The sequence below is a fragment of the Vipera ursinii genome, assembly GCF_947247035.1.
Source record: "Vipera ursinii genome assembly, chromosome: 3".
NCBI classification, from domain to species: domain Eukaryota; kingdom Metazoa; phylum Chordata; class Lepidosauria; order Squamata; family Viperidae; genus Vipera; species Vipera ursinii.
This window is the reverse complement of record NC_139516.1, coordinates 210,283,393-210,304,998: the sequence shown is the minus strand read 5'-3', so window position 1 is coordinate 210,304,998 and position 21,606 is coordinate 210,283,393. Positions and strand designations below refer to the sequence as shown.

Genomic DNA, 21,606 nt, shown 5'->3' with positions numbered 1-21,606 from the left:
ATGGAGCAAATCTTTATTTCCTGTTTTCAGCCTATCTTGAAGGCCATCGAACAGGCTGTAGTCACACTGGACAGTTCATATATTTGTGTAAATTACTAACAAAGAATTTAAAGGGAAACTGAGATGCATTTCTGACTCTTTAGTCTTCATCAGTCAGCTATACCCTTCTGAGATTCGAACCTGGGCTGATTGCATACTAGTACACTGCCTAGTATGCAATCAGCCCAGGTTCGAATCTCAGAAGGGTATAGCTGACTGATGAAGACTAAAGAGTCAGAAACGCATCTCAGTTTCCCTTTAAATTCTTTGTTAGTAATTTACACAAATATATATATATGGATCCTTGGTTTTTCGGGTTTTTCCCCGCGTAGAACTAAAGGTGTAGGCGCAACGTTTCGACGGAATCCCATACGTCATCATCAGGCTGGTGGCTTTAGCTTTCTTCTTCTGGGAGAAGCATGTGGCTGTTTGTTCCTCTTTTTTAAACTGCCAGAGGGGGTGTGTTCTGTGGGTGGAGGTGTGCTCTGATTGGGTGGGGGACCAAGTGTGTTCTGATTGGGTGGGAGTGTGTTTTGAATGGTGGGTGTGTTCTGATTGGGTGGGGGTGTGTTCTGAGTGGATGGGCTGGTCTCAGCTGCCAGCTCCAGACCTGAGCTGGTGAGTTGTGCTGCTTTTGTTCGGCTTCGTGTTTGTGGTGGTGCCATGTTTTTATAGTGGGTGTCAGTTTGCTTATTGTGTGGTTTGGAGGGGTTTAAAGTGGCTGATGTTGCAGCTGTAGTTAGGTTTCTGTTTTGTGGTTGTGCCTCGTTATCATTGTGGGTTCGGATTTGCTTTTTGAATGGTTGTGTGGTGGTGATGTCATGTGATGTTATCATGAGTTTGGGTCTGGTATCATTCTTGGTGGTTGGGCCTCGTCTGTCAATCAAGGCGGGTTTCCAAATGGCTGGTAGGCGAGAGGTATCATCTCGTTTATTCATGCTGTGGGGGCGTTTTTCTATCTCCCCACTCAGACCCATAGTCAGCTCCATAGGCTCACCTCTACAAAATCTAGCCAAATTTCTTGCCAAACAACTACAGCCTTACGCAAATTCCATCACCTCACACGTACAAAACTCATTCCAATTCATAGAGATCATAAGTAAACTAAACTTACAGCCCTGTGACCTACTTGTGAGCTTCGATGTCGTATCCCTCTTCACCCAAGTGCCAATCAAAGAAGCCTTGACAGCTATCCTAAATAAATACAACCCCCCAAAACACATCCTAGATCTGACCAACCACTGCCTATCTAACACATACTTCATCTACAATGGACAATGATACAAACAAATGGAAGGAGCACCCATGGGATCACCCCTTTCACCTGTCATCGCAAACCTCTACATGGAACACTTTGAAACCCTCGCTCTAGAAAAATCCAACCACAAACCCAAACTCTGGCTCAGATACGTAGATGACACCTTCGTAATCTGGCCAAACGGCAAAGAAAAACTGGATGACTTCCTCATACACCTCAATAGCCTACACCCCAAAATACAATTCACCATGGAAACAGAAGCTAACAATCAACTTCCCTTCCTTGATGTCTTAGTCTACAAGAAATCCAACGGCTCCCTAGGACACACTATCTACCATAAAAAAACACACACAAACCGCTATCTGAACGCACTCTCACACCACCACCCAGCACAGATCAACTCCGTAGCCAAGACACTCATCTCCAGAACAAAACACCTAGCTGACGAACAACACCTAAAAACCGAACTACACACTCTAACTAATGTACTAACAGCCAATGGATTCCAAAGAAACACGATTACCAACTTAATCCGAAGAGAGACACCCACAAAAACCCAAGACAGAGAACAAGAAAATGGCAAAGCCCTCCTCCCATACTTAAAAGGGACCACAGACAGAATCAGCAAGGTCCTCCAAAAACACAACATCAAAACAGCATTCTACACAGACAGAAAAATATCCACCATCCTAAGAAACCCCAAGGACATAATTGGGTTAGAAAACCAAGGAGTATACGAAATCCCATGCACCACCTGCCCCACCACATACATCGGACAGACCAACAGAAGAATAAGTGCACGCATTGAAGAGCACAAAAACTCACTCAGAAAGGGAGAACAAACTTCATCCCTGGTCCAACACTTTGAAGCCACGGGACATGAAATTGATTTTAAAAAAACCAAAACTATCGCCAAAATTGAACATTTTAACAACAGAATAATCAGAGAAGCCATTGAGATAGAAAAACGTCCCCATAGCATGAATAAACGAGATGATACCTCTCGCCTACCAGCCATTTGGAAACCCGCCTTGATTGACAGACGAGGCCCAACCACCAAGAATAATACCAGACCCAAACTCATGATAACATCACATGACATCACCACCACACAACCATTCAAAAAGCAAATCCGAACCCACAATGATAACGAGGCACAACCACAAAACAGAAACCTAACTACAGCTGCAACCCCTCCAAACCACACAATAAGCAAACTGACACCCACTATAAAAACATGGCACCACCACAAACACGAAGCCGAACAAAAGCAGCACAACTCACCAGCTCAGGTCTGGAGCTGGCAGCTGAGACCAGCCCATCCACTCAGAACACACCCCCACCCAATCAGAACACACCCACCATTCAAAACACACTCCCACCCAATCAGAACACACTTGGTCCCCCACCCAATCAGAGCACACCTCCACCCACAGAACACACCCCCTCTGGCAGTTTAAAAAAGAGGAACAAACAGCCACATGCTTCTCCCAGAAGAAGAAAGCTAAAGCCACCAGCCTGATGATGACGTATGGGATTCCGTCGAAACGTTGCAAATTATTCAAATTGCTAATAAAGAATTTGGGAGGCTAAGATGATCATTTCGAACTCTTTTATGTTCTCATCAGTTAGTCATACCCTTTATCTGAGATTCGAACCCGGGCTGATTATATATCAGGCAGTGTTTTAACCTCCTGAGCCACAGTTTCTGTCTCTCTTATATTAGCTGGAAGGCAAGGCAAATGTATGTTTAAGTATTTGTCAAGGCTTTTTGAATGGACCTTGCTAATTAACTCTTTCATTCCTGTTTTGGCCCGGCTCAGGGCTTATCCACAGGAACTAGTCAACTTATGACAGCTCATTATTTGTGCAAATTATTCAAATTGCTAATAAAGAATTTGGGAGGCTAAGATGATCATTTCGAACTCTTTTATGTTCTCATCAGTTAGTCATACCCTTTATCTGAGATTCGAACCCGGGCTGATTATATATATTATATTTAACCTTCCTGTGGATAAGCCCTGAGCCGGGCCAAAACAGGAATGAAAGAGTTAATTAGCAAGGTCCATTCAAAAAGCCTTGACAAATACTTAAACATATATATATATATATATATATATATATATATATATATATATATATATATATATATATATATATATATATATATATATATATATGTTTGTTTTCGTAGATTCTTGCGGGTGTCTGTATGTGTAGGTCTAGAGTCTCGGGTTTCTTCCCGCGTTCCTTTCATCTTTAGAAAGTTGTGGCGACGTTTCGACGGATGGGATTTCGTCGAAACGTCGCCACAACTTTCTGAGATGAAAGGAACGCGGGAAGAAACCCGAGACTCTAGACCTATATATATATATATATATATATATATATATATATATATATATATATATATATATATATATTGTTGTTGTTGTTAGTTGCGAAGTCGTGTCCGACCCATCGCGACCCTATGGACAATGTTCCTCCAGGCCTTCCTGTCCTCTACCATCTTCTGGAGTCCATCTAAGCTCACGCCTACTGCTTCAGTAACTCCATCCAGCCACCTCATTCTCTGTCCTCCTCTTCTTCTCTTGCCCTCAATCTTTCCCAGCATTAGGCTCTTCTCCAGTGAGTCCTTCCTTCTCATTAGGTGGCCAAAGTATTTGAGTTTTAGCTTCAGGATCTGGCCTTCTAAAGCGCAGCCAGGGTTGATCTCCTCTAGGACTGACCGGTTTGATCGCCTTGAAGTCCAAGGAACTCACAGGAGTCTTCTCCAGCACCATAGTTCAAAGGCTTCAATTCTTTGGCACTCAGCCTTTCTTATGGTCCAACTTTCACTGCCGTACATTGCAACTGGGAAGACCATAGCCTTGACTGTACGCACTTTTGTTGACAGGGTGATGTCTCTGCTTTTTAGTGTGCTGTCTAGATTTGCCATGGCTTTCCTCCCCAGGAGCAAGGGTCTTTTAATTTCTTTCCTATAGTCCCCATCTGCAGTGATCTTGGAGCCCAGGAAAATAAAATCTGTCACTACCTCCATTTCTTCCCCATCTATTTGCCAGGAATTGAGAGGGCCGGATGCCATGATCTTGGTTTTCTTAATGTTTAGTTTCAACCCAAGTTCTGCACTCTCCTTCACCCGCAACAAGAGGCTCTTTAGTTCTTCTTCACTTTCTGCCATTAGAGTGGTATCATCTGCATATCTTAGGTTGTTGATGTTTCTTCCGGCAATCTTAATTCCAACTTTTGATTCATCTAGCCCTGCCTTTCTCATGATGTGCTCTGCATATAAGTTAAATAGGCAAGGCGACAGTATACAGCCTTGCCGGACTCCTTTCTCAATTTTGAACCAATCAGTGGTTCCGTGTCCAGTTCTCACTGTTGCTTCTTGGCCTGCATATAGATTTCTCAAGAGACAAATAAGATGGTCTGGTATGCCCATCTCTTTAAGGACTTGCCAGAGTTTGTTATGATCCACACAATCAAAGGCTTTAGCATAGTCAATGAAGCAGAAGTAGATGTTTTTCTGGAACTCTCTAGCTTTCTCCATGATCCAGCGTATGTTAGCAATTTGATCTCTAGTTCCTCTGCCTCTTCGAAATCCTGCCTGTACTTCTGGTAGTTCTCGATCCACATACTGCTGAAGTCTAGCTTGTAGGATTTTAAGCATGACTTTACTAGCATGAGAAATGAGTGCAATAGTGCGATAGTTTGAACATTCTTTGGCACTGCCTTTCTTTGGAATTGGAATGTAAACTGATCTTTTCCAATCCTGTGGCCACTGTTGAGTTTTCCAAATTTGCTGGCAAATTGAGTGTAGCACTTTTACTGCATCGTCTTTTAAGATTTTGAATAGCTCAGCTGGAATACTGTCACCTCCACTAGCTTTGTTGTTACTCAGCTTTTCTAAGGCCCACTTCACTTCACATTCTAGGATGTCTGGCTCGAGGTCAGTGACCACCTCATTGTGATTATCAGGGACGTTAAGCTCATTCTTGTATAGTTCTTCTGTGTAATTTTGCCACCTCTTCTTAATCTCTTCTGCCTCTGTTAGGTCCCTGCCATTTTGGTCCTTTATCATGCCCATTTTTGCATTAAACGTTCCCTTCATCTCTCCAATTTTCTTGAAAAGATCTCTGGTCCTCCCTAGTCTATTGTTTTCTTCTATTTCTTTGCACTGTTCATTTAAGAAGGCATTCTTATCTCTTCTAGCTATTCTTTGGAATTCTGCATTTAATTGGGCGTATCTTTCTTTTTCTCCCTTGCCTTTTGCTTCCCTCCTTTCCTCAGCTATTTGCAAAGCTTCCTCAGACAGCCATTTTGCTTTCTTGCATTTCTTTTTCTTTGGGATGGTTTTAGTTGCTACCTCTTGTACAATGTTGCGAACCTCTGTCCATAGTTCTTCAGGCACCCTGTCTATCAGATCTAATTCCTTAAATCTATTTCTCACCTCTACTGTATATTCCATGGGGATATGATTTAATTCATACCTGACTGGCCTGGTGCTTTTCCCTACTTTCTTCAGTTTAAGCCTAAACTTTGCAACAAGAAGCTCATGGTCTGAGCCACAGTCAGCTCCTGGTCTTGTTTTTACTGACTGTATAGAGCTTCTCCATCTTTGGCTGCAGAGCATATAGTCAATCTGATTTCTGTGTTGACCGTCTGGTGATGTCCATGTGTAAAGCCGTCTCTTGGGTTGTTGGAAAAGAGTGTTTGCTATGACCATCGTATTCTCTTGACAAAATTCTATCAGCCTGTGCCCTGCTTCATTTTGTACTCCAAGGCCAAACTTGCCTGTTATTCCACTTATCTTTTGGCTTCCTACTTTAGCATTCCAATCCCCCATGATGATAAGGACATCATTTTTTGGTGTTAGTTCTATAAGGTGCTGTAGGGCTTCATAGAACCGGTCAATTTCATCCTCTTCAGCACCGGTGGTTGGGGCATAGACTTGGACTACTGTGATATTGAATGGTTTCCCTTGGATTCGAACTGAGATCATTCTGTCATTTTGAGGATTGTATCCCAGTATTGCTTTTCCTACTCTTTTATTGACTATGAAGGCTACTCCATTTCTTCTGAGGGATTCTTGCCCGCAGTAGTATACCTGATGGTCATCTGAATTAAATTCACCCATTCCTGTCCATTTTAGTTCGCTGATACCTAAGATGTCGATGTTTAGTCTTGTCATCTCTTGTTTGACCACGTCCAGCTTGCCTTGATTCATGGATCTTACATTCCAGGTTCCTATGGAGAAAAAATCTTTACAGCATCGGACTTTCCTTTCACCACCAGACATATCCACAGCTGAGCGTCCTTTCGGCTTTGGCCCAGTCGCTTCATTCTTTCTGGCGCTACTAGTACTAGCCCTCTGCTCTTCCCCAGTAGCATATTGGACGCCTTCCGACCTGAGGGGCTCATCTTCCAGCGTCATATCGTATTGCCTTTTGGTACTGTCCATAGGGTTTTCATGGCAAAGATACTGGAGTGGGTTGCCATTTCCTTCTCCAGTGGATCACGTTTTGTCAGAACTCTCAGCTATGACCTGTCCGTCTTGGGTGGCCCTGCACGGCATAGCTCATAGCTTCATTGAATTACGCAAGCCCCTTCGCCACGACAAGGCAGTAATCCATGAAGGGGATATATATATATATATATATATATATATATATATATATATATATATATATATATATGTGTGTGTGTGTGTGTGTGTGTGTGTGTGTGTGTGTGTGTGTGTGTGTGTGTATATATATAACAGTTGTCCGTGGCAAAAGATTTTTTTTTTTAAAAAAAAAGAGGATCAAAAGGATTGTTCATTGCAAAAGGTATAAATATTTCCTGATGCTTTGAGAGGAAGAAGTAATAAAAACTTTTGCCGATCAAAAGTGCGAAAGAGTGAATAGCACAAAGGGAATAGCAGGTTTTCAAGAAAAAGGCCGGGACAGTCTTTTGTCTGAAATGGTACAGGGTCTCCTGGTTGAACAGGGGGTTGGACTAGATGACCTCCAAGGTCCTTCCAATCCTAGTAGCCTATGATCTGATAATGGAAAAACTCAGATTTGGGCAGTATCCACTATATTGGTGGATATAGTGCTGTCCAACAAACAGTGTGTTGCTGGAATTGGGGAGGTCTAGTTGAATGAAAAGGGACGCGGTGGCTCAGTGGGTTAGGACGCTGAGCTTGTCGATCAGAAGATCGGCAGTTTGGCGGGTTGAATCCCGAGTGCCGCATAGCAGAGTGAGCGCCTGTTACTCGTCCCAGCTTCTGCCAACCTAGCAGTTCGAAAGCACGTAAAAATGCAAGTAGAAAAATAGGGACCACTACGGTGGGAAGGTAACAGCGTTCCGTGCGCCTTTGGCGTCTAGTCATGCCGGCCACATGACCACGGAGACGTCCTCGGACAAGTGCTGGCTCTTCGGCTTTGAAACGCAGATGAGCACCGGCCCCTAGAGTTGGAAATGACTAGCACGCATGTGCGGGGGAACCTTTACCTTTAGTTGAATGAAGAGAAGGACAAGGGGGGACATGACAGCGGTCTTCCAGTATCTGAGGGGCTGCCCCAAAGAAGAGGCAGTCAAGCTATTCTCCAAAGCACCCAAAGGCAGGACAAGAAGCAACGGATGGAAATTAATCAAGGAGAGAAGCAGACTAGAACTAAGGAGAAAATGTCTAGTTTAATGAAGAGAAGGACCAGGGGGGAACATGATAGCAGTGCTCCAGTATCTCAGGGGCTGCCCCAAAGAAGAGGGAGTCAAGTTCTTCTCCAAAGCACCTGAAGGCAGGACAAGAAGCAACGGATGGAAACTAGTCAAGGAGAGAAGCAACCTGGAATTAAGGAGAAACTTCCTGACAGTTAGAACAATTAACCAGTGGAACCACCTGCCTCCAGAAGTTGTGAATGCTCCAACACTGGAAGTTTTTAAGAAGAGACTGGACAGCCGTTTGTCTGAAATGGGATAGGGTTTCCTGCCTGAGCAGGAGGTTGGATTAGATGACCTCCAAGGTACCTTCCAACTTTATTATTATTGTTGTTGTTATTATATATAAGAACGGAGCGAGTTTGTCGGAGCTGAAGGGTCCTTGACCTTTCTGGAGTCCCATCTTGGAAAGCAGGACAAATGCCATTTGAAAGAAAGAAATTAAAAATAAATGTTCCTGAAATGAGAGGCGGAAAGGATTGGCTTCCAGAAAAGGGGAAAAAATGTCTTTCGGAGAAGTGATGATGACTCAGACTTGAGGCCTGCAGGACGGATTTGATCGTGGAGATCTTCGCTGGTGATTGGAACGCTGCAAGGGAGGCCCAGCAGACAGAGAACCTCTGCTCTTAATCTACAAAAGCTTTATTATTTGGAAATGATACACGTCCAGATTAATCCTCTGGTCCCAAAGGATCAGGAAATGCGTGGGGGAATTGGAGCACTCCATAAATGGTGGTTGAGGGGTGTGTGTGTGTGTGTGTGTGTGTGCGTGTTTCCTGACAACCCTAGGTCAGGCCCATCCTGTCAACTGTCCATCACTCATCGTCTCAGCTGTCCTGTCATTAATCCCTTAGACAAGGGGTCAGCAAACACAGCAACTGTCCATCACTCCTCATCTCAGCTGTCCTGTCGTTGATTTCTTAGGCCAGGGGTCTCCAACGTGGCCACGTTAAGATTTGTGGACTTCAACTCCCAGAATTCTCCAGCTGGCAAAGCCGGGAGTTGAAGTCTACAAGTTGTCACGTTTGGAGAGCCCTGTCTTGGACCGCTTTTTCTGAACCTCAGCGCCTTTGAGATAGGTGGACTTCAACTCCCAGAATTCCCCAGCCAGCCAGTGTCCCTGAACTTCAAAGCCACTTTGAGATGTGGACTTCAACTCCCAGAATTCCCCAGCTATCCAGTGTTTCTCAACCTTGCCAACTTTGAGATGATTGGACTTCAACTCCCAGAATTTCCCCAACCAGCCATTGTTTCTGAACCTCAGGGACAGCACAGCTATCTTAGGCAACCCTGCTCCAGGCATATTTATCTACTTGGTTTTACCGATAAAACATCTCCCAGTAGACCACACATTCAACCAGCTGCAAAAATAATGTGCACTTATGTGCACCGTGTCTGTGCACTTACGATGAATGAGTTGGAAGGGACCCTGGAGGTCTTCTAGTCCAACCCCCTGCAAAAGCAGTAGGCCCTGTATCCCTTCAGAAAAATGATTGTCCAATTTCTTTTTGAAGACCTCCAGTGATGAAGCACCCACAACTTCTAGAGGCAAGATATTCTACTGATTAATTAAATAATAAGAGAGTTTGGATGGGACCCTGGAGGTCTTCTAGTCCAACCCCCTGTTCAAGGAGGAGACCCTTACAGAATCGTAGAATAAAAGAGTTGGAAGGGACCCTGGAGGTCCTCTAGTCCAACCCTCTGCTTAGGCGGGAGACCCTTGCAGAATCATAGAATAACAAAGGGGCCTCGGAGGTCCTCTAGTCTATCCCCCTGCTCAAGCAGGAGACCCTTGCAGAATAACAGAGTTGGAAGGGACTCTGGAGGTCTTCTAGCTCAACCCCCTGCTCAAACGGGAGACCCTATACTATTCTGGACCCTCCCAACTCGGTTATTCTGTTCTGTTGTTGTTGTTTTTTTCTTAAACCATAAAAAGCCACGTATTTCTGTTAAATCTGGCTTGTTTCCACCCCCAAGTTTATAATCCCGTGAAGCACTAAGCTTCTAACACATGTTTACCCGCTGCGTTAAGATTGATTATAAGCTTGTCCTGAGCTGGTTTATTCTCTTGTTTGGAAGATTGTTTCAGCGGGGAAGGGAGAAACTCTTGAACAAGCAACGGTTGCAACCCTGAGAATTCCCCCCTCCCCAAGTATTTGGAAAGGATTCAGTATCCTTTGGTTGTCTCGTTGTGATGCAGTGGGGACGTCTTTTAGGGACTTTTTTTTCTGATTTTCTTTAACTTCAGTCTTCGTTCCCCAATCTGCATGTCGGAATGACAGCCAACGGGTTTAACTTTCCTTCTGTGTGGCACCTTAGCAAATACTTGAAGGGTGCCGGGAGGCTCTCCAAATTTCAAATAAAAACACTCGAAGAGCAACCAAGTGCGTTTGCTGACAAGCCAGTCACGGCCTTTAATTTTAATTCTTATTTTTCATCAGTGGTAAGTTAGCGGGGTGTGTGTGTGTGTATGTTTGTGTGTGTGTGTCCAAGAGTGCAATGCACTTCTGCTTCGTTACACTTTTTCTCCCTACCGAATTTTAATTTTTTTAAAACCTGTAAGTGTTAATCCCGTTTTAACCTCTGTTTTAATCTGTGCTTCCGTTCAGGTGTTTCTCTTGTTTTATATTTGCAGAATACCCCCCCTCCAGTTAGGCGAGATGGGCTATATAAGCAATTGAATGCACGGTTAGGGGAAGCACATAAATGGAACAGAACTAAATGGCAGGGATTTAAGAGGGGGAAATATATCTATATCTATCTATCTATATAAATATCTATAGATATAGATAGATGGATAGATGGATAGATAGATAGATAGATAGATAGATAGATAGATAGATAGATAGATAGATAGATAGATAGATAATAGATAGATAGATAGATAGATAGATAGATAGATAGATAGATAGATAGATGATAGATAGATAGGGATAGAGATATATAGATTTAGAGAGATAGAGATGTATAGATATAGAGATAGATAGATGTATAGAAATAGAGATATAGAGATAGAATAGATAGATAGATAGATAGATAGATAGATAGATAGATAGATAGATAGATAGATAGAGATAGATGTAGATGTAGATGTAGATGTAAATATAGATGGATAGATAGATAGATAGATAGATAGATAGATAGATAGATAGATAGATATAGATGTAAAGATAGATAGATAGATAGATAGATAGATAGATAGATAGATAGATAGATAGATAGATAGATGTAGATGTAGATGTAGATGTAGATGTAAATATAGATGGATAGATAGATAGATAGATAGATAGATAGATAGATAGATAGATAGAGATGTAGATGTAGATGTAAATATAGATGGATAGATGATAGATAGATAGATAGATAGATAGATAGATAGATAGATAGAGATAGAGAGATAGAGAGATAGAGATAGATAGATAGATAGATAGATAGATAGATAGATAGATAGATAGATAGATAGATAGATGATAGAGATAGATATATACACATAGATAGATAGATAGATAGATAGATAGATAGATAGATATAGATACACATACAGATAGATAGATAGATAGATAGATAGATAGAGATAGATAGATAGATAGATAGATAGATAGATAGATAGATAGATGATAGATAGATAGATAGATAGATAGATAGATAGATAGATAGATAGATAAATAGATAGATATAGATACACATACTGATAGATAGATAGATAGATAGATAGATAGATAGATAGATAGATAGATAGATAGATAGATATTGAGACAGGAAAACTGTATGCTTAGCGAGAGGCCTGAAAGACACTATTTTAATCTTTTTAAATTCAGGATTTGATTGTATTGCTGAGATGCTCAGAGTCGCTTTGGATAGCGGGTATAAATTTAATAAATAAAGTGAATATTTGGAAACATCGAGGCAGACCCTAGAAATTTCAGTCTGCAGGAAAAGACTTTGCACATCTTTCTGTGGGAATGCCCCTTGTAAGGAGAGGGAAAATATTCGTAATGTTTGCATATAACAGCACATGAGCCCTTTGGGAAAGTGAAAAATCAGATTTTTCTTCTTCAGCCCTTCGGGACTGCTGGAACTACAATTCCCAGCATTCTTAGGTACCATATGAGAGGTAAAAGCAGGAGGTCTTCAAACTCGGCCCTTTTATGACTCGTGGACTTCAACTCCCAGAATTCCCCAGCCGGCATGTATTAACGCCGCCGCTAGCATTTTTAATTTGATAAATCCGGGTATATTGTAATAAGCCTATGATAATAATAACATGGAATTGAATAATTGGATAGTTTTACTTGAAGTTCAGTTATTTTTCCAAGGAGCAAATTTTGAACGGGCCTTAACTGTTATCATACAAGCAGTCCTTGACTTACGACCGCAATTGAGCCCCGGCATTTCTGTCCTTAAGCGAGACGTTGGTTGAGTGGGATTTGCCTAACTTTATGACCTTAAGCGAATCTGGCATCCCCCACTGGCTTTGCTTGTCAAACGGGTCACAAAAGGGGTCCGCGTGACCCTGCGGACGCTCCCTGTGACCGTCATAAATGCGAGTCAGCTGCCAAGCGTCTGCATTTTGATCAAGTGGCCGAGGAGGATGGCCGTTGGAACTTTGAGCGGTCGCTAAATGGGCTGTTGTAAGTCGAGGACTATCTGTATAGGAAAGGGATTCCGCAGGCTCTGTCTGTGCTTTTTCTGGAGAACAATTCCCCAAATTGAGGTTCATCTACCTACACCATTATCAGACAAGTGGCTGTCCAGTCTCTTCTTGAAAAGCTCCAGTGATGGAGCATTCACAGCTTCTGGTAGCAAGTTGTTCCACTGGTGAATTGTTCTGACTGTCAGGAAGTTTCTCCTTAGTTCTAGGTTGCTTCTCTCCTTGATGAGTTTCCATCCGTTGCTTCTTGTCCTGCCTTCGGGCACTTTGGAGAATAATTTATAATATAATAATAATAGAGTGCTAACCTTGTCCGGATCTGAAAACAGAAAATAGAACAACAGAGTTGGGAGGGACCTTGGAGGTCATCTAGTCCAACCCCCTGTTCAGGCAGGAAACCTTATACCATTTCAGGCCAATGGCTGTCCAGTCTCTTCTTAAAAACCTCCAGTGTTGGAGCATTCACAACTTCTGAAGGCAGGTGGTTCCACTGATTAATTGTTCTGACTGTCAGGAAGTTTCTCCTTAGTTCCAGGTTGCTTCTCTCCTGGATTAGTTTCCCTCCGTTGTTGCTTCTTGTCCTGCCTTCGGGTGCTTTGGAGAATAGCTTGACTCCCTCTTCTTTGGGGCGGCCCCTCAGATACTGGAAGACTGCTATCATGTCACCCCTCGTCCTTCTCCTCATTAGACTATTTTAATGAAACTCGTGAAACCCATCAAACAGTGATGTCTCTTCTCCCCTTTTCCAGTGGGGTTGGCGTCAGGAAGAACATTTGCGGGTGGACTACACCGTTCTGTGAGTGACCTCCTCTCACGCAAGGCGTGAGGTAGAACAATTAACCAGTGGAACCACCTGCCTCCAGAAGCTGTGAATGCTCCAACACTGGAAGTTTTTAAGAAGAGACTGGACAGCCATTTGTCTGAAGTGGTCTAGGGCAGGGGTCTTCAAACTTGGCCCTTTTATATGCTGGCTGAGGAATTCTGGGAGTTGAAGTCCACAAGTCATAAAGGGCCAAGTTTGAAGACCTCTGGTATAGGCTTTCCTGCCTGAGCAGGGGGTTGGACTAGATGACCTCCAACATCCCTTCCATCATCATCATCATCATCATCATCATCATCATCATCATCATCATCATCATCATCATTATTATTATTATTATTATTATTATAAAACTTTTATTCATAAAACTTGAAACTCAGTCAACTGAACACTCAAATTGACTGGCGCTAATGGTTGACACGGGCTGCTGCCAGCATCCTAGGTATCAACCAGGCATCCTTAAAATGTAAGATCTTCTGAGTAACGCAGTTTTTTGCAGCATTGCTGGAGTTATTGCAGGAACCTGCAATTTCTCAATGTATTTTGCAAAGTTTTTGGACATAGTTCCCAGTGCCCCGATGATAAATGGGTGTCACTGTTACACGCGCAGTTTCGATGGCCAGGTTGCGATATTTCATAATTTTTTCTTCAATTCTGGCGTCTCCTGGTACAGCGATATCAAGCAGCTGTACGCTGCGGTTCTCTGCAACTGCAATATCTTTCTTCTTCTTCTTCTTCTTCTTCTTCTTCTTCTTCTTCTTCTTCTTCTTCTTCTTCTTCTTCTTCTTCTCCTCCTCCTCCTCCTCCTCCTCCTCCTCCTCCTCCTCCTTCTTCTTCTCATTGTTGTTATTATCATTCCGTTGCTCACACTTGTCCTCTCTTGCCTTCCCTCCCCAGTCGGAAGACCTGGGTGCCTGCGTCCAGTTTGAGAGCAGCCGACAAAACCGCAACATGATGCCCAGCAGCAGCTGCGTCTTCCCCACCTTCAACCTGAGGAAGCCCTCCTCGGAGACGGACATTGAGAACTGGGCCTCCAAACACTTCAACAAGCACACCCAGGGCCTCTTCCGGCGCAAGATCTCCATCGCCAACATGCTGGCCTGGAGCAACGAGTCCATCAAGAAGCCCATGATCATGACCACCGACCGCAACGTCAAGAAGGAGGCCTGCGAGATCTTCAAGCTCATCCAGATGTACATGGGCGACCGGCGGTCCAAGGCGGACCAGCTGAGCGTGGCCCTGGAGATCGCCACCAAAGGGTGGAGCATGCAGGGCCTCCGCGACGAACTCTACATCCAGCTGTGCCGGCAGACCACCGAGAACTTCCGCTACGAGAGCTTGGCCCGGGGTTGGGAGCTGATGTCCATCTGCCTGGCTTTCTTCCCGCCCACGCCCAAGTTCCACTCCTACTTAGAGGGCTACATTTATAGGCACATGGACCCGGTCAACGACACCAAAGGTAAGAGGGATGCACCTCGCCGTTGACCTGGCTGGGTCCTGCTTAGGTTCTCGGCTTCTCCCATGAATGGAAGGGCACGAGGGAAGGCCCAGAGAAGACATCTCGGTGGCCAGCAGTGGTGTCCCAGGCGGAGACATAACAGAGTTGGAAGGGACCTTGGAGGTCTTCTAGTCCAACCCTCTGCTTAGGCGGGAGACCCTTGCAGAAGAACAGAGTTGGAAGGGACCTTGGAGGTCATCTAGTCCAGGGCTTTTCAACCTTTTCACCGATTGTACCACTTTTAGGATACGGCAGTGTCCGAGTACCGCCAGTCGCTCAGCAAGGTGTCAAAAACTTGATGACCAAAAAAAAAAAAAAAAGGAAAAAAGGGATGAAGTACAGGTAGTCCTCGACTTACAACAGTTGGCTTAGTGACTGAAGTTACAATGGCACTGAAAAATTGCCCCCCAAGCCACAGCCGAGCAAGACACCTGCCTGCCCGCCCGGCGGCGCTCTTCCTCCTGTCCGAGGTTTTCATTGTTGTGAGCATTTCTGTTGAGGATTGGCAGCAGGGGTGGGGTGGGGGTGGGTGTTTGGTTTTTATTCCCCCCACTGTCTGCTGGGTGGTTGCAGCAGGTTCTGGTCACTTCACATGACCCTGTGACGGTCATAAATATGAATCAGTTGCCAAGCATCTGAATGTAAATCACAAGAGCCTGGAGATGCTGCAACATTCCAGCTTTTTCTGGGCTCAGCAGATGCGCCAGGATCAGCGCCGAGCTCCAGCTGGATCCTGGCGCTGATCCTGGTGCTTCCGCTGAGCCCCGACAGCCCTGCAGCTCCAGCCGTCTCTCGCTCAGGCTTGGGCGGTGCTGCCACCGGTTCATCTCATTCCCCTCCCTGGCTGCAACTTTTCTAGGATGGTTACGTGACACCTGCCAGGTGCCAATGTACCACAGGTGGTACCCGTACCACTGGTTGAAAAGCCCTCTTGTAGTCCAACCCCCTGCTCAAGCAGGAGACCCTTGCAGAATCACAGAATTGGAAGGGACCTTGGAGGTCCTCTAGTCCATCCCCCTCCTCAAACAGGAGACCCTTATCGAATCATGGAATAACAGAGTTGGAAGGGACCCTAGAGGTCCTCTAGTCCAACCCCCTGCTCAAGCAGGAGACTACACAATTTCGGACAAATGCTTGTCCAATCGGTTCTTAAAAACCTCCAGTACAGGTAGTCCTCGACTTGCAGCAGTTTGTTTAGCGAAATTACAACGGCACTGAAAAAAGTGACTTATGACCATTTTTCACCCTAACGACCGTTGCAGCATCCCCGTGGTCACGTGATCAAAGTTCGGGCCTGGCAACTGACTCATATCTATGACGGTCGGCAGTGATCCCCGTTGGTGACCTGACAAGCAAAGTCAGTGGGGAAGCCAGATTCACTTAACAACTCTGTTGCTATCTTAACAACTGCCTGATTCCCTTAACAACTGTGGCAAGAAATGGGTCGTAAAAATGGGGCGAAACCCACTTAATGAAATGTTTCACTTAACAGCAGCAATGTTGGGCTCAATTGTCGTAAGTCGAGGACTGCTTGTATTGGACCGCCCACAGCTGCTGGAGGCAAGTGTAGCTAAATCCAGCATGCGTTTCAACTTTGGCTGAGATCAACCGAGGGACACACACACACACACACACACACACACACACACACACACACACACTTGTGCATTTGGGATGCACCGAAATGTGTGCTATGCTCCATGCTTTGGTCAGTTTAGGGCCCAGGAAACACAGTAATTGTTTATTTTAGAAGGCAATGTTGTAGCTCAGGGTTGAACTGTGGGGTCTCTGAGCTGGCTGGTTTTCTTGTAGAGTAGACGTTTCATGACCCAACCATGACCCATCATCAGTGCTAGAAGGCAGTGGGGTTTGTGTAGAGGAAGAGGAGGAGGAGGAGGAGGAGGAGGAGGAGGAGGAGGAGGAGGAGGAGGAGGAGAACAATAATTGTGGAGTCCTTGGTGCTCTCTGAGCTGGGTGGTTTTCTTCTAGACTTTTCATGACCCAACCATGACCCATCATCAGTGCTAGAAGGCAGTGGGGTTTGTGTAGAGGAAGAGGAGGAGGAGGAGGAGGAGGAGGAGGAGGAGGAGGAGGAGAACAATAATTGTGGAGTCCTTGGTGCTCTCTGAGCTGGCTGGTTTTCTTCCAGACGTTTCATGACCCAACCAGGTAACATCATCAGTGCTAGAAGGGAGTGGGATTTACAGAGAGGAGGAGGAGGAGGAGGAGGAGGAGGAGGAGGAAGAAGAAGAAGAGGATTCGAGGGTCCTGGATGCTCTCTGAAGTGGGTGGTTCCCCTGAAGACCTTTCACGACCCAATCAGGTAACATCATCAGTGCTGGAAGGCAACTGATTTCCTCCAAGTATCTTCTGACACTAATGATGTTTCCTAGTCAGATAAGAAATGGAGGTAGTGACAGATTTTGTTTTCCTGGGCTCCAAGATCACCGCAGATGGGGACTGCAGCCAAGAAATTAAAAGACGCTTGCTACTCGGGAGGAAAGCCATGGCAAATCTAGACAGCACACTAAAAAGCAGAGACGTCACCCTGTCAACAAAAGTGCGTACAGTCAAGGCTATGGTCTTCCCAGTTGCAATGTATCTCAGTGAAAGTTGGACCACAAGAAAGGCTGAGCGCCAAAGAATTGAGGCCTTTGAACTATGGTGCTGGAGAAGACTCCTGTGAGTCCCTTGGACTGCAAGGCGATCCAACCGGTCGGTCCTAGAGGAGATCAACCCTGGCTGCTCTTTAGAAGGCCAGATCCTGAAGCTAAAACTCAAATACTTTGGCCACCTAAGGAGAAGGAAGGACTCACTGGAGAAGAGCCTAATGCTGGGAAAGATCGAGGGCAATAGAAGAAGGGGACGACAGAGAACGAGGTGGCTGGATGGAGTCACTGGAGCAGTAGGCGTGAGCTTAAATGGACTCCAGAAGAGGGTAGAGGACAGGAAGGCCTGGTGGAACATTGTCCATGGGGTCGCGATGGGTCGGACACGACTTCGCAACTAACAACAACAAGGACACGCACAACGGCAACAAAGTCAGGTAACGAAACATCTCCAAGGAAACAAACAAACTCATTGTCAAGCAACCCTGGGCAGGTTACAGTATTCCACAGTTGAGTTTGATTTTTCAAGAAGCTGAACATCGTGGGGAAGACTTGAGGCATTCAACGCAGGGCAGGGGTCCCCAATCTCTGGACTGTGGCCCACTACCGGGCTGTGAGCTATAGGCCACTGGGCCCCACTAGTGGCTGGCCAGTACGCAAGTGTGTGTGCGTGTGTGTGTGTGTGCGTGCGCTCAGCCTCACTTGCCCGAGCGTCACCGCAAGCATTGCGGACATTGGCTCCACTAGCACGAGCGTCAGCGCAAGTGTTTGTGGCCCCACTCACGCGAGTTTCGCCATTTGTGCGAGCCTCACTGCAAGCGTTGTGAGAGTTCGCAGCCCCGTGAGCGAGTGCTCGCTTCGCGGTGAGGAACACCGGCACTCATGTCCCCACTCATACAAGCAGTGGGTGTTCGTGCGCGTGCACGCGCATATTTGTTCACAGCCACACACAAACCAATCCCATCTTTCCCTTCCCCCTCACCCCCACTTCAGGCCAGAACCCCAAAACTTTGGGGAACTCTGGAACAGGGCACTCTTGCCCACCTTCTCACCTCTTCCTTACCAATTTGCAGATGACACCAAGCTGGCAGGAATAGCCAATACTCCAGAAGACAGGCTTAAGATACAGAAGGATCTGGACAGACTCGAACACTGGGCGCTATCTAACAAAATGAAATTCAATGGTGAAAAAAGTAAGGTTCTACATTTAGGCAGGAAAAATCAAATGCACAGGTATAGTATAGGTGGTACCTTGCTCAATAGTAGTAACTGTGAGAGGGATCTCGGAGTCTTAGTAGACAAACCCTTCAATAGGAGCCAGCTGTGTGCTGCAGCTGCCAAAAAAGCCAACACAGTCCTTAGGCTGCATTAACAGAGGGATAGAATCAAGATCAAGTGAAGTACTAATACCACTTTACAAAGCCTTGGTAAGGCCACACTTGGAATCCTGCATCCAGTTTTGGTCACCACAATGTAAAAAAGATGTTGAGACTCTAGAAAGACTGCAGAGAAGAGCAACAAAGATGATCAGGGGACTGGAGGCTAAAACATATAGGGAACGGTTGCTGGAATTGGGTATGCCTAGTCTAAGGAAGAGAAGGACGAGGGGGGACATGATAGCAGTCTTCCAGTATCTCAGCGGCTGCCCCAAAGAAGAGGGAGTCAAGCTATTCTCCAAAGCGCCTGAAGGCAGGTCAAGAAGCAGCGGATGGAAACTAATCAAGGAGAGAAGCAATCTGGAATTAAGGAGAAACTTCCTGACAGTGAGGACAATTAACCAGTGGAACAACCTGCCTCCAGAAGTTGTGAATGCTCCAACACTGGAAGTTTTTAAGAAGAGACTGGACAGACATTTGTCTGAAATGGTATAAGATTTCCTGCCTGAGCAGGAGTTTGGACTAGATGACCTCCAAGGTCCCTTCCAACATTATTATTATTATTATTATTGATCATCGCACAGTCAGCCAGATGTTCAGACTGGATTTGGCATTTTTTTTCTACCTATCGAGTCCTTACCAAGGACCTGGGATAGGCAGACGTGGATGTTTGATGGTATTACAGATCTCGTCGCAGGATGGAAGCAGTTCCTAGTAAGGCCGCCTTTTGCAATTGACTAATGTTGAATTTGTCAATGCCGATGATGGTGCTCAAGTGGCGCTCCAGTTCTTTTGGGATTGCATCCAAGGCGCCTATGACTATTGGTACCACCCTTGCTTGCCTTTGCCACAGTCTTTCTATTTCTATTTGTAGGTCTTCGTATTTTGTTGTCTTCTCCAGTTCTTTCTCGTCTATTCTGCTGTCTCCAGGCGCTGCCACGTCCACTATCCAGACTTTTTTGTCTTTCTTATCGACAATTGTTAAGTCCGGAGTGTTATGTTGCAGGTGCTTGTCAGTTTGAATTCTGAAATCCCAGAGCAGTTTAACTTTATCATTCTCTATGACTTTCTCTATTTTATGATCCCACCAGTTCTTGCTTACAGGCAAATGGTATTTCTTGCAGATCTTCCAAGGCACCCCTGTTGCTTCTTTGTCACGCCGCTGCTTCTAGACAGTCTGTGCGATCTTCTTGCAGCAGCTTTACTGGGTGGTCCACTGTTTCTTCAGCTTCTTTGCATAGGTGGCACTTACTGTCTGTTGCTGTCTTCTCAATTTTGACTTTGTATGCGTTTGTCCTTGTGGTCTTGTGCAGCCAGAATGAGTCCCTCCGTCTCTTTCTTCAACTTTCCTGCTCTTAGCCATTGCCAGGTCTCCTTATTACCTGCTTTCCCAGCTATTTTTTTAATGGACTGGCCATGTAGTGCTTTGTCTTCCCGCGCCTCTATTCTGTTCTTCATTTGGTCTTTCTTGTAGGCCAGTTTGGTCTCTCCAGTAGCCAGTAAGCCTTCCTGATATACTAATTTCAGTGCTTCTTCATCATTGTTCTTCAGATATTCTTCCAAAGCCATTTTTTTTCTTATTCAACCATCTGATGTACTTGTAGCATTCCACGTCCACCTATTTGCTTTGGTAGATAAGAGTCTTCCAATGTCACTGCGTGGATGAAGGGCATGATTCATTGTCATTATTTTTCTGGTCTTCCTATCCATTGCTTTTAGTTCTGCTTGAGTCCAGTCCACTATTCCAGCTGTGTATCTAATGACTGGAATTGCCCAGGTGTTGATTGCCTTCACGATGTTTCCTCCATCGAGTTTGGACTTGTAAGATCTTCTTCACTCTCTTGATGTGTTCACCTCTAATCTTTTTCTTGACTTCAGTGTGCTTGATGTTGTCAGCTTGAAGGATACCCAAGTATTTGTAGTAATCTTCCTCATCCAGACTCTTAATGTTATTTTCGTGGGGCATCTTCATTCCTTCAGTTTTCACAATTTTTCCTTGTTTGAGAGTAAGCGTGGCACATTTGTCCAAGCCAAACTCCACTGCAATATCTTGGCTATATATACGGACAGTGTTGAGCAGCAATTCTATTTCAGATGATGTTTTTCCATACGGCTTCAGGTCATCCATGTAAAGGAGGTGGGATAGTCTGGCAGATGTTTTTGATGTTTGATAGCCATGTCCTGAGTTAGTCAGTATTGTTGACAGAGGAAACAGTGCAATATAACAAATAGTAGTGGTGATAATGAATCTCCTTGAAATATTCCTCTCTTGGTATTATCCTCTCCCAGTCTTTGACCACTGACCTGCAACTGTGTCTTCCATTGTGCCATCGATCTTTGCACAAATTTCCTGATGTTTCTACTGACTCCTGTTATTTCTAGGCTCTTGGTTATCCAGTCCTGTGGCAGAGAGTCAAATGCCTTTTGGTAGTCGATCCATGCCGCGTTCAGGTTGGTCTTCCTTTTTTTGCAGTTTTCCAAGATCATTTTGTCTTATTAGGAGTTGATCTTTTGTTCCTCTGCTATTGGGGCGGTTTCCTTTCTGTTCGGGTGGAAAGAGATTGTTTTCAACTTGATGCTGTTGTACTGCATCAGCTACCACACCGGTTAGCAATTTGAAAGTTGTTGCTAAGCAGGTAATTGGCCTGTAGTT

The 21,606-nt window shown here is 44.8% G+C and overlaps 1 protein-coding gene across 1 annotated transcript in view; it reads left to right on the top strand.

Annotated features, from left to right (window-relative positions):
* Window positions 1-21,606, top strand: part of ARHGAP39 (Rho GTPase activating protein 39) — a gene marked incomplete at its 5' end in the record, with an annotated part of 73,785 nt that overhangs the window by 15,995 nt on the left and 36,184 nt on the right. The window contains one exon of the mRNA XM_083358207.1: window positions 14,368-14,929. Coding sequence (XP_083214333.1) covers window positions 14,368-14,929 — 562 coding nt within the window. The remainder of the gene's footprint in view (window positions 1-14,367; window positions 14,930-21,606) is intronic.